This window comes from Mesoplodon mirus (genome assembly GCF_964341445.2).
Source record: "Mesoplodon mirus genome assembly, chromosome: 6".
NCBI classification, from domain to species: Eukaryota; Metazoa; Chordata; class Mammalia; order Artiodactyla; family Ziphiidae; genus Mesoplodon; species Mesoplodon mirus.
The window spans coordinates 79,769,782-79,783,100 of NC_138982.1; the positions used below are offsets into that span (position 1 = coordinate 79,769,782).

Sequence of the window (13,319 nt, forward strand, 5' to 3'; positions counted from 1 at the left end):
TTATTCTTCTTCTAGGGACCACTGAATATAGATGTTGCTCCAGGAGCTCCCCAGGAAAAGAATGGAGCTCACAGGAAGGGTGATCCTGAAGAACTGAGGGAGCCACAGCTAAGGTTGGGGAGGAGTTCTCAACCTCGGGGCGTGTGCTATGTTTGCAGAAATTGGGTGGTCATCGAGTTAGAACAGGAGTCCATTGTATGGATTTACTATGCCTTCTTATCTTACTGGCCTCACAGAATTAATGTGAGGATTAAAAAGTGACAATTCTAGGGCTTCCCTGGTGGCGCAGTGGTTGAGTCCGCCTGCGGATGCAGGGGACACGGGTTCGTGCCCCGGTCTGGGAAGATCCCACATGCCGCGGAGTGGCTGGGCCCGGGAGCCATGGCCGCTGAGCCTGCGCGTCTGGAGCCTGTGCTCCTCAACGGGAGAGGCCACAACAGTGAAGAGGCCTGCGTACCACAAAAAATAAATTAATTAATTAATTAAATAAAATATTCTTTGTGTTTGTACAGTCTTCTGTAAATTTTCATGCTTTATAACCTTAGGAAGACTTCAGATCCCTTGTATCAGCAACTATGTCCTGCATCTAGTGATGCTGTTGTTCTCCTTTTGTCCTGAAGCTTTTCTGAAGCCCAGCAGCAGCTGTGCAACACTAAACGGGAGATGAATGAATTGAGGAAGCTGCTAGAAGAAGAGCGGGACCAAAAAGTGGCTGCTGAGGCTGCCCTCTCCATGGCCGAGGAGCAGATCAGGCGGTAAAGGGCTGAGGGACACAGCCTCTGTTCACTTCTGACCCTTTCTGATCATACTCGTGTGCATTTCAGTGGCCAGACTTGGGAATAATTAGGATCTAGTTCTCATCCTGAGATGGGTGCTGTAGTGAAGGTAGGATCAAGACAAGCCACGTTAATCCAAGCTCAGCCCCTCCGCAATTCCCTCTCTGGCCCTGATGCAGAATGGAAATTGAGGCAGCTAATCAAGCGCTACCTCCCAGGCCTGGCGCTGCCGTTGTCATGTTAGCACCTCACACGCACTCTGTAGTGCTTGTGCAACTCAGCGGACTTGCCATTTAAAAGCAGCTCACCAATACTTCTAAACATCTCCTCCTTCCTCAGCCTAGCCTACAGAAGGTGACAGACTGACCTACATGGTACCAGACCATTCTGTCCGCATCAAGGCTGCCCCTGAAAAGCTTATCTTATGGAGGAACAGACACAGAAGGGGTCCTGTGCAGCCAGCCTGGCTCTCATGAGGAGAACAGGCAGGATGGAGCTAGGCTGGGCATGTTCAGTTTCTCTTTCCAGGCTCACAAATCAGATTAAAGTGTTCTTTCTCTCCTGGAGAAAAGTATGGGCCCTGCCAGGAGAGTCCAGGAGTTTTAGGCTAATGGACATCCCTTCACATGGAGGAAACATCAGGAGTAGAGTTCCACCCTCCCCACCACGATTAAAAAGCGCATCCCTCTAGGCAAATGCTTGATCAAGTGTGCGCTATGTTTACTCACAGCCCCTTGATACATTTCTCATTTTTGTGAGAAACCATTGAGTGGATAAAGGCAGCTTCTTCATTAAATGGAGAAGTTTCAGTATTAAATAAATAAGCAAATCAAAAAATGAAGCAGAAAGCAGTAGAGGCTGCCAGTTCAGTTTAATTGTAAGAACCCCACAAAAATCTTTCTTGGTTGCTTTTGCTTATTAGCTTTTAATAAATGGAAAAAAAATTAATGAGCTTCTCTGAGTCAGGTGTGGTATAGCAGAGGTTTAGAGACACACCTGGGTTTTGAATTCTAGCTCTACATCTCACTGGCTGTGCCACCGTGGAAAAGTACTTTTACCTCTTTGAGCCTTACTTTGAAGATAATAGCACCAACCTCAAACCTGAGGATAGATGTATGTAAAGCACGTGATCCAGCATCTGATCCACAGTAGGCAGTCAATTCCTGGTAATTATTACCATCTCTACTGCTGCTGAAAGAAATCTGTCTGCCCTTACACTCCTTGCATGGGGGTGGGGCCGTGGGAGCAGCCCTTGCTGCAAGTCCCTTACCCTGCATCACATGACAAGAAGGCCATCAGCCTCTCATGCTGTGGACCAATGCCTCTTTTTTTTTCTCAACACAGGTTGGAGCATGGTGAATGGGACTCTGCCCGGTCTCCTATCATTGGCTCCTGTGGCTCCCAGGAGCAGGCACTGTTAATAGATCTTACAAGCAACAGTTGTCGAAGGGTAAGAAGGGGGAAGGATAAAGAGAGGGTACTGTGCTCTCAGGGCTGGCTGTGTTGAGGGCAAGGGGTCAAGGAGAAGGAATGTGGGCCTGAGACTGGAAGGGTATGGAAGGTTGGAAGAAACTAGTGGAATCTGCCAAGTCATTGGCCCGGAGGGGCTTTCTCTCAGGTTACCTCTTTTCTACAGTGGTTGGAGAAGGGAAAGGGACAGATCTCTCTATAGGGCAAAACTCTCTGACTTTCAAATTTTCCTTTCAGACCCAGAGTGGTGCTGGATGGAAGCGGGTCCTGCGTTCGCTCTGTCATTCCCGGACACGGGTGCCACTGCTGGCAGCCATCTACTTGCTGATGATTCATGTCCTACTCGTTCTATGTTTCACAGGCCATCTATAAACCTAGTTCTCACCTTTTGGATCACTCCCCTCAGAACTTGGAATTCCCTCACCTCTAGCAACAAAACCATCAATTCCAGTGGAACAATCTTCCCACTTACAGGTCCTCTCTCCAACTCTCCACAGAAAGTGCCTGCAAAAACAGAGGTGGATATGAGCACAGGTTAGAGCTGCAGTGCCTGCAAAAACAGGCAGATATGAGCACAGGTTAGAGCTGCAGGGACTAGTGAGTCTGCTTTCTTCTACTGTCCAGGACCTGACACTTCTGCATAATCTGAGGAGGCCCCACAGTTGGTTATTGAGCCCAATATATTTGTTCAGATTTTGCAGGGCCCTGATCTTTTTTTTTTTTTGCGTTACGCAGGCCTCTCACTGTTGTGGCCTCTCCCGTTGCGGAGCACAGGCTCCGGACGCGCAGGCGCAGCGGCCATGGCTCACAGGCCTAGCCGCTCTGCGGCATGTGGGATCTTCCCGGACTGGGGCACAAACCCGCTTCCCCTGCATTGGCAGGCAGACTCCCAACCACTGCGCCACCAGGGGAGCCCCAGGGCCCTGATCTTTTATGGTCCTATGAAAGATGCTGAGGAATGTCTTTCAGCCAGGAGGATGGTTCCAATAAACCTAATAATCAGAAGTCCAATATCATTTTGATTGATGCATTCTTTGTCTCATGTACCTTATATTTTCTCCTGCTTCAGAGGGAAGGTGAACCTGCCATAAACAATGGCAGGGGGAATGTTCTGGGGAACATTATCTCATAGGATATCCAATTAGGTCTCTGGCAAAACAGAGCCAGAATAGAAGAACTCCCCAGGGGTTTTAGCTGTTGGATCACAGGGGAGGATGGCGTCTCTTTCCCTGGCTGTTCAGGCATAATTGGAATGAGAGTCATGGTCCTGGACTATAAGGTGAGGATCCCACTGCTTATCCCTTGATCACATGTGTACTAAGGTATTAAGTGGCCTGTGCCTTTCCTTTCACTGAAAGGCAAGAGGAACTTGCTATGGACAGTGGGATTCAATTCTTGTCATTTGTGTGTTATCTGAATAAGCCTTGAATGTGGGCCCTAAAACAGTACACTAGGAACCAGTCCTAGGTGAGGCACTGACTGCCAGCCAGGGAGGTCTGACTGGTGTGACAACCACTCCTAGCCGCTTGAAGTACGAAGCTGCTTTGCTGTTGGTGACAGTTATTCCACTTTCCCATTGCGTCGTCATCTGCCCTCTGCGGTAACAGAGAGCTGAGGAAAATGGAGGGAGATTATAAAGAAGACAAAATATTTAAATCCAAGCCTGAGAATGACAGCCGGGTTTGAATTCCATTTGTGCCTATTCCCCACCTCTCCTTTCTCCAACCCTTACCTGTTGGTTATTTTCTCATTTTGCACATGTTCCCTGCCTGCTCTCACCACCCAGAGAGGAGAGAAAACTGGTGGACGGACTGATCCGCTCTAATCCTTTGTTCTGTGGTGACCAAATCATGGGTCACAGCAACCCAGGAACTTTCCTGAACAACTGTAAAATAATAAAATTATTTTCAGAATGAAATACTGTGGTGGCGTGTAAATGCATGTATACACAGGTGCTTACATATATGTGTGTGCATGCTGAGGAGAGGAAGGTACATAGAGGAAGTAGGGATGGAGTAGCCAGGAATTACCATAGGAGTAGAAAGCTCTGCATATCCAGGCTTCATTCTCACTGGCCAGCATCTGACTGCTTGCATCCTTCTAGCTTTAGCTGCTAGACCCCAGGGTGGTGAAGCAGAGTGAGGAAATTCCATCCTAATACTGAACCAAACAAGCTGGGCCTTAGGGCATGAGATTCATGCAGGTTTTTGCCTGGGCCTGGGAGAACTGGTGCATATTGAAAACATTTTGTCCCTAGGGATCCCTCTGGGTAGGAGTGGGGGAAAGGAAGTCTCATAAGGGAAAAGCAGGATGGGCATTATGATGTGTTTATATCAAGTCACTGCTTGAGAAATGCTAGCTCACTTTCTCAAGGTACAGTAAGTAAATTGAACCACGTCTATCTGGCTTTAAGGCCCATGCTTGCTATGTCTCACTGCCTCTCATCAAGAGTGAACTTGGGGGACTTCCCTGGCAGTCCACCTGTTAAGACTTGTGCTCCCAATGCAGGGGGCATGGGTTCGATCCCTGGTCAGGGAACTAAGATCCCACATGCCACACAGTACGGCCAAAAAAAAAAAAAAAAAAAGAGTGAACTTGGCACATTTGCTAAGGAGAGGTGGATTGATTGTTTGTTTGTTTTTGCGGTACGTGGGCCTCTCACTGTTGTGGCCTCTCCCATTGCAGAGCACAGGCTCCGGACGCGCAGGCTCAGTGGCCATGGCTCACGGGCCCAGCCGCTCCGCGGCATGTGGGATCTTCCCGGACCGGGGCACGAACCCTTCTCCCCTGCATCAGCAAGTGGACTCACAACAACTGCGCCACCAGGGAAGCCCTTGATTGTTTTTTCATTTTATTTTATTGAAGTGTAGTTGATTTACAATGTTGTTTTAGTTTCTACTGTACAGCTAAGTGATTCAGTTACACATATTTTTCACATTCTTTTCCATTGTGGTTTATCACGGGATATTGAATATAGTTCTCTGCTATACAGTAGGAACTTTTTGTTTATCCATTCTTTATATAATAGTTTGCATCTTCTAATCCCAAACTCCCATCCCTCTCCCCCCCCGCCCCCTTGGCAGCCACAAGTCTGTCCTTTATGTCTGTGAGTCTGTCTCTGTTTTGTAGATAAGTTCATTTGTGTCATATTTTAGATTCCACATATAAGTGATATCATATGGTATTTGGCTTTCTCTTTCTCACTTCACTTAGTATGATAATCTCTATGTCCACCCATGTTGCTGCAAATGGCATTACTTCATTCTTTTTTATGGCTGAGTAGTATTCCATTGTATGTATGTACCAAGTCTTGTTATCCAAGATGGGCTTTCTTGTCATCTATGATTAAATTCTATGATTTCCCTGAACAGCTGTATCTGGATGGTGTGTCACAATATCTGGTCTGATCATTTCTATTTTTGACCCAAAATTAGGACTCAAAACATTCTAAAAGATTTTTTTTCCTTCTACAAATTTACTCTTCCTTAAAATAATTTTGGTGCTGCCATAATAAATAGGTTATGAAGTAGGAGAAATAATCAGTTGATCTCCATGCTAGGCGTAGAATCCTTAGATTTGGAAGTGACTAAAGTCTTACGTTCCTAATGCAGAAATCCCCTCCTCTGTATCTTGGACAAATTTCATCCATTATCTGTTTGAATCCATTGGGGAGCGCACAACTGAGCAAATCTGGTCAGAACTCCATGTCAATCAAGATTAGGAGAGGCTTGGTCAGATACAGTAACAAACACCCCCAAATTCTTAGTAGCTAAAACAGCAATTATTTTTTAGGATTATTTTTTAGTCAAAGACTCCAAGTCCCTCACACAATGGATGGAGCTCTACTTGTATTGTCATTCTTAGTTGGTGACCCTCTCAGGGGCCTAGGCTGCCAGAGGAGCCACTCTGGAGAGTTGCAGGTTGCCTTGTGTCTACTGCGAAAAAAATGCACAACCTAAATTTGAGAATTATGTTTTATTTGGCAGACAAAACTGAGGACTTAAACCCGGAATGCAGCCTCTCATGCTCTGAGGGACTGCTCTGAAGAGGTAAGGGAGGAGCCAGGATATATAGGAGTTTTTGCAAAGACCAGATAGTCGGAACTTCAAAAGATTACTGTTAATGAAAGAAAAACATATCTCAAGTTAATGAATTTTCTGTGTATGGGAGGAGGTAAGAGTCTGGGCTCATTGATATGCACCTTAGCTATCTAGGGCCAGTGTCCTGTTCTTTCCCATCCTGAATCCCCTCAGGCATCACCCGTGGCTTGATAGCTGCGGCATCCTTTATTTACTGATAATGATAGGCAACATTTTTTTCATTCACACTTGGTAAGCAGTGGACAAAGGAGCATAGCAGAGCTTGTGCTGGTCTTGAAGTCTCACTTCAAGTCTCACTTGATGTTTCACTTCTTACATTTCACTGGTCAAAGTCACCTGAGCAAGTCTGACTTCAAGAGGGAAGGGAGGGGCAGCAAATCTGACAGAACAGTAATACAGAATACCACAAAGACCTTCCATCATCTGGTGCCACTTCGTGTTTTCAGACTTCTTCCTACTACCTGGGACCAAATCTTTCTGAATTAGCTCACACTCCTCACTGCCCCCTAAACAATCTCTGAACTTTCCTCCCTCCATGTCTTGCCTTTCCCCTGTGAGTTATGCCCTTCCATCATTTGATTGATCAATGTTTATTTGAACATCTACTGTATGCAAACCCCAGTTTTTAGTACTGTGCATAATGTGGAAGTGACCTTCTTTTCAAATCTTATCTTTCAAAATCACATAAAAATCATTTTTTCCATTAAACCTTTCTTGATTCCTTCAGCCCATACCAAATTCTCTAAATTTCTTCAACATAAACAGATACAATTGCCCACCTATTTAGGACACAAATGCTGTTGTACAGCATTCTTCTATGTGTTTTCTAGTTGAATGTTTTGCTCCCCTGACCAGATTATAGACTCTGAGTGTAAGAGCAGCACTTTTTTGTGACCTCTGGAACCCTCAAAGCCTTGCAAAAGAGTAAGCACAGAGCATTTAATCCTTATTTATTTCAATGCCTCAGCAGAAGGAACTGACTCAAACTTCAGGAAGTAGCTGTGAAGACAGGGTAGCAGGAAATGACAGAAAACCTGAATACGGAACTGAAGCAGCAGCTCAGAGTTTCTTGCTCTGAAGTGGCAGCAGCTAGAGAGGAGCCGAGTGTCTACTTGAGGAGCCGAGAGCCTGGAGCAAACGCGCGGTTGAAGGTGGGTACTCCGGGCAGTGGGAAAGTTGGGGAGCATAGGACAAGAGTTGAAGTGAGAGGACTCTGCCTGGCTTTTTGTCCTTGCTGAGCAATGAAGTCCCTGCTAGTAAGCTGCTAACCTTTCATGGCCAGAAGGCCGGCCTGGGTGTGAGGTCTTGTGGATAACAAGCATCTGGGGTTGGAAGCAGAAGGGATGGAAGCTGGAGCCCAGGGAATGTGATCCAGCAGCCATCCAGGACCCCTGGTTTCTGCCGACAATCTACAATCCTCTCTAAGGCCTGATGGTCCTAGGCACTGAGCTGGAAGGAGGACCACTGCAGATGAGACAGTCTCTGCCCCTGGAGAGCTTATGGTCTAGCAGAGAGACGAAACCCACAGGAGACATTGCAACAGATCAGGAAGTAGTAGTAGCTAATGTACACCAGTACTGAGAACCAAGTGCCAGATGAAGGTGTGGAGGTTCGATTAGGGCTAGTTCCTCTGAATGTAGGGTCACAGGATCCCAGAATGTCAGAAATGGAGGAGACTTGATGAATTAGCGAGGTTAACCTCTCCATTTATTTTCCCTTGGGAAAAATATTATCAGAGATGTTCAGTGATTTACCAAATTATTTAAGTTAATATTTGTAAATTGCCTAACCTGGTACCTGGCAAATAAGTACATGCCCTCTCTACTTTGACTCCCTAACCCATATTCCCACAGAGCTGGATGATCTGACTCTCTGTCCATGTACTTTACTCAGGCAGCCTCAAGAAGAGGCCCTCGATTGTGCCTGATATCCTGGCCACCAGGCCTCACCGACTTATTCTCTGGTCTCCCACCTCTAGATAGTACCTCTTGGCTTCCCTATTTCCAGCCAGTAGCTCAAGCATACTAAGTTGTCTCTGTGTCAGAAACCCTTCCCTCTGTTTCAAAAATACATGAGGATGGCAGGCTTATGGGAGAGTCAAGCTGAGACCTGGGAGGAACAGCAAGAAAGAGGACAGGACCATCGGTCCTCACTGCTTCCTTATTGCTCACGAATATTTCAGAAACTTCTCTTTTCCAGTTTTCTGTGTGAACTCCTTTTGTTGCAGAGCAGCCCAGGAGCCAGGACCATAGGTCTTATCTACGTGCCCCCCATGCATTACTGTTGCCCCACAGGGGAAGGCAGAGCTGCTCTTGGCAGTGACTCATCCCACAGTCCAGCTGACTCGGTCCATACTTCCCCAGTGTCCTCTTTGCATCTTGTTAACCAATCTACCCCCAGATTTCCCTTGGACTGGTTTCCAAGGGGTTTTTCAAAGAGCTGGAGAAGGATGAAGTTTTCAAGTGGAAAGGAGAATTGGAGAGTCTGAGCACCTCTCTGGAGAGACTGGAGGGTCTTAGGAGTGGTTTTAAGAAGGGCTCGTTTAAAAGACAGTAAAGAGTGTGGGGAAGGAGTCTGAGCAGGGAAGCGTGGGCAGGGAGTTGCCAGCCAGCAAGTGGTACCAGGGTCAAGAAGTCTCAGCACCAGAACAGATGGGCATTGTCTGTTGTTTCCTCTCCACACCAAGATCCAGGATCCCACAGATGCAGAGCACCTGTGCAGCTCCTCATGCAGGACCGGCAGGGCTAGCAGAAACACTGGGGATGTCCTAGTGGAATAACAATTTGGCACCCCCTCAAAGCGGTGTTCTCTAAATATTTCTTTAACATTTATTTAGTTAATAAAAGTTAAATAATTCTTAATGTTCAAAACAAGGGACTTACTACATGCTCTTTTTTGAACCAGTTATCTACTTTCAAAGTATAATTAAACTGTTTTTAAAAATTGAACAATAAATGAATTATTCTCAGCAAATAATGCTTCCCCATGCATTGTTCAGTTGAGGAATTTCAGCTGAGTGCCCCTACTGACACACAGCTGTGCAGTGGCCAGTCTCAGAGTGGAGGTTGGAAAAATTCTCAATGGCGTTTAGCAGAGGAGTGTAGATGTTCACATTATCAAGAGCTGGACAAATATATATCTCAAGAACTATGAAAGAAGTTGTATGTAGATACCTGAGTGAAATGATGCTGTAATTCCAGGGATGTTCTAGCAATCCTCATTGATTACCTCTTCAAGCCACTAGCTGGCTGGCCTTTTGACACAAGTGAAGGATCTCAGCAGTTTTGACACCCAGGTTATTTAGTATTACCTACACTCATGATGACTTCTGTCCAGACTAATGAGCCCAGGCCACATTAGTTTGTCTTAAATAAATCCACATCCCCCTTCCTCTAACTGAGAAAAAGTGCTTTCCTAAAACTTCCATCTGCTTTGCCTCAGATTCTATTTTCTTCTAAGAAAAAAATAGCATGAAACTTTGGCTGCTATATCATTGACTTCAGCGTTCTTGTTTTCCCTCTTCTTGATTTTTTCACCTAATCATTCCCATTTTCTGTCACCCTCAGATGTGGAAGTCTGTAGTAGGTCATGATGTATCTGTTTCTGTGGAGACCCAGGGTGATGATTGGGACACAGACCCTGACTTTGTGGTGAGTGTGGAAATAGCTTTCCTTGGACAATAAAGGGCAGTGGGCACGCATGTGGGCCACTCTGTAACCCTTGAGGGGGCTTAGAAAAAGTCTGGGACTGGGATAGCCCTCATGGTGGGACTGCCTGGCAGGACAGTTTGCTATCATGAGTGGGGCCTTCATGATAGCCTGTGCTGAGGATGGAAGGAGACAGATGCGGAGGAGTTTGACATTGTGATTGACAGGCTATGGCAGGCTATGCTGAGGGAACAGGTTAACTGGGTGTCCTTTGGTCTGTGAGCCAGGATTTGAGCTGGACATGTATAATTTGGGGGAATTCGGAAGTTGTAGGAGACCTAAAGGAGAAAGTTTGAGGGATGCAGAGTAGAAAGGGAGGTTTCAGAGCTCACCAGCTTAATTTTAACAGGAGGCCTGGGTGGGATAAGCACAGAGAGGAGTCTGAGTAAAGTGTCTGAGTGCCGGAAGCAGCTGATGCAGGGGACGTGGGGGGCATGTGTGTCAGCTATGTGGCCTCTCTCAGCCTGGCACATTTCTTGCCATCACTTATTGCTGAGTGTTTTCTTTTGTAGAATGACATCTCTGAGAAGGAACAACGGTGGGGAGCCAAGACCATCGAGGGCTCTGGACGCACAGAGCACATCAAGTAGGTACCAAAAGGACTGGGAGGAGGGAAAGAGGTATGGGAAGAGCCCAAGGAAAACTTGGAGACTCAGGAGAAGGTGAGGGGGGAAGGAAAGAGGGAAATTCCTGTCTGTGTGTCTTTGCTTTTCCTTCAGTCTGTCCCCATGTGTCCCTTTGGGTGTCATTGTGTATTTGTTTCATTTCTCTCCTCTTATCCCCCCAACCCTATTATCTGTCTTTTATTTCTAACCACTCTGATATTTCCCCAACTGTGCCTATTATTATAACTGTTCTCTTCCGTCAGTAAGGCATGAGGAATTCAGAGAGGGAAGTGCTGAGCTTGTATCATTTACTATCTATCTATTCACATAAATGTAAATGTGTGTCTGGATTGTAGGATGACTTCTGATGGGCCAAGGAGGATTCAGTAAAATGTCAAGGTAAAGAACTCAGAATAAATGCTATAAAACGAGGACAATATCAGGTCCCATACCTGGTCTAATTGACTTTTAAAATAAAAATTTGTGTTTGGCTACTAATAGAAGTAGGAAGCCATGAATGGTAATATGAAGAAATATGACACTTGGAAAACCTATTGATGTATAGGGATCTTAAAGATTATAACCCAATATTTTACCAGAAAAAAAAAGCAAAACAAACAATAAACTCTGATACCATAACAGAGAAGGAAGTTACTCACAGACAAATCCAGGGGTTTCTGTGGAATATATTGTGTATTAGGATTGAGAGATTCTCTCTTCGTTAATAATCCATGGATTATTTGGGATCATCTAACCAGGGCTGTTTGCTTTGGATAGTGTCAGAATGTCCAATAGACGCAATAAGCAGTATAACAGGAGCAAAATTAAAAAGTAAATAAATTGGCAAAATTAATCTTTTTTAAGCTCCATTTTAACTCCCCTCCCCCACAAACAGCAGTGTTTTTACCTCATTTTCTTCTAGATTTTAAAAAGTGTCAGTGGATTATCACATTGCACAAGAAACACACTATGAAAACCTGACATATGTTTATACAATTTGATAATATTCAGTACTCCACAGTGTTGTTTAATCAGACATAAATGATTTATTTCAAGTAACTGTAATGAATATCATATTTGAAGAAAGTAGGCAATTCTGGAAGCAGTTGGAAAGCAAAAACATGGAATTGGGTCATGCAGGAAGCTTCTCTGATGCTCCTCTGTAGGCTCATCAATCCTACCCAAATTAAGACATCTTTCCTTTTCTGAGAAAAGGCCGCTCAGTCCTAGTATCCTGAGAACTGTTAAGATAAGCATACAAACTCTCCTTGTACCTTTCCCCTCCCAGTGCCTGTCTTATGCAGAGTAGGAGTAGAACATTTTAAAGAAGACTCCTAAATCCCTGCCGTGATCTTATGGAAAGAGCTGGAGTTTGGATATCAGATAGATTCAGATTCTATTCACAGCTCTACCATTAATAGCAATGTGAGTTAGACATATAGCCTCTCTGAAACTCAGCTTATTTATTTATCAAATGGGAATAATAATAGCTACCTGGCAGGTGTATGGTTAGAATTCAATGAACTAGCATATAGCAAAATCTAGTGCAGTACTTAGCACCACTTAGCAGCTCAATAATGTTATTTCTCTTTCCTGTTAATATAGATTACTTGAATCAGATTTTCTTCCTAAAAACCTAAAAATAAACATGTAAACAGATGGCAATCTTGCTTCTTCCTATGTGGGGTTTACCTGAACTGTTGTGTTACACAGTCCAGTATATATATTACTCTGACTAGTGACCCCTGGAGTTGTAAAATGTGGTGACCCTGGGTGTTTCCTTATTAGCCTAACTGAATCTATATCTGATAGAATAAATTGTGGAGACATTTACACAAAAACCCACTCCCCTCCCGTTTACCCAGGCTACTGAGGTATAAAAGCTGTCTCTGCTAGTAAATAACTAGGTGATCCTGGACAGGTCACTTCCCTCTCTGATTCCCAGTCTTGCCATTGGGATCAAAAAGACCTCTAGAGGACCTTCCAGTAGTAAGCCTTCAATACTCTGGGATTCTTTCTGGCTAGTGTGGGCTAGGACAACCTTTAAGGTCAGATGGGAATCACTAAAGTCCTTGGAAAGGAGGGGAAGTTGAACAGGAGAACAGTAGCTGCAGAGCTCAGATGACTCAAAGCAGGAAAAGGAAGTGATTGTGGTTCTCATTAATCTCACTACCATCCCCCACACCATGATCTTTCTTTTTTAAGTCTGCCTAAAATATATTTAGTTTGGGGAATGGTTTGGTAATTTGGTGAATAGTTCAAATGATCCTATCCATCCTTCATCTATTGTGTAGAGAAGTCCTGGGCCAGGTGGCTCCAAGTAGCCTAGTGTTCCCAGGAGCTGCCAGGTTTTCAAGGGCTCTTGCATTTTCTCCATCTTCTTCTCCCCACTTTTGCTCACTTGTGCCCATGTGCCTCTTTACAGTCGATATACCCCTCCCCACCCCTGGCTGGATGTAAACACTGATCTGCTTCTTGTCACTACAGATTAGTTTTGCCTATCCTAGAATTTCATGAACGTGGAATAATATAGAAGGTATTCTTTTGTGTCTGTCTTCTTTCACTAAGCGTAATATTTTTGAGATCTATTCATGGTCTTGTGTATATCAGTCTTTTGTTCCTTTTTAATGTCAAGTAATTTTGCATTGTACAGATAAACCA

At 44.8% G+C, this 13,319-nt stretch overlaps 2 protein-coding genes across 16 annotated transcripts in view; both read left to right on the forward strand.

Moving 5' to 3' along the window:
• Positions 1-4,164, forward strand: part of GOLGB1 (golgin B1) — a 94,581-nt gene extending 90,417 nt beyond the window's left edge. For 13 of the 14 annotated variants that reach the window (XM_082624760.1, XM_082624753.1, XM_082624763.1 and 10 more), the window contains 4 exons: positions 16-113; positions 621-755; positions 2,121-2,226; positions 2,484-4,164. In XM_082624760.1, the coding sequence (XP_082480886.1) occupies positions 16-113; positions 621-755; positions 2,121-2,226; positions 2,484-2,618 (474 nt within the window). In that variant the 3' untranslated portion in view covers positions 2,619-4,164. The remainder of the gene's footprint in view (positions 1-15; positions 114-620; positions 756-2,120; positions 2,227-2,483) is intronic. The other variant, XR_014294357.1, reaches the window with a different exon arrangement.
• A 2,985-nt stretch (positions 4,165-7,149) lies between these two features.
• HCLS1 (hematopoietic cell-specific Lyn substrate 1) overlaps positions 7,150-13,319 on the forward strand; it is a 31,147-nt gene continuing 24,977 nt past the window's right edge. The window contains exons 1-3 of one of the 2 annotated variants that reach the window (XM_082625701.1): positions 7,150-7,497; positions 9,913-9,996; positions 10,566-10,639. In XM_082625701.1, the coding sequence (XP_082481827.1) occupies positions 7,369-7,497; positions 9,913-9,996; positions 10,566-10,639 (287 nt within the window). In that variant the 5' untranslated portion in view covers positions 7,150-7,368. The remainder of the gene's footprint in view (positions 7,498-9,912; positions 9,997-10,565; positions 10,640-13,319) is intronic. The other variant, XM_082625700.1, reaches the window with a different exon arrangement.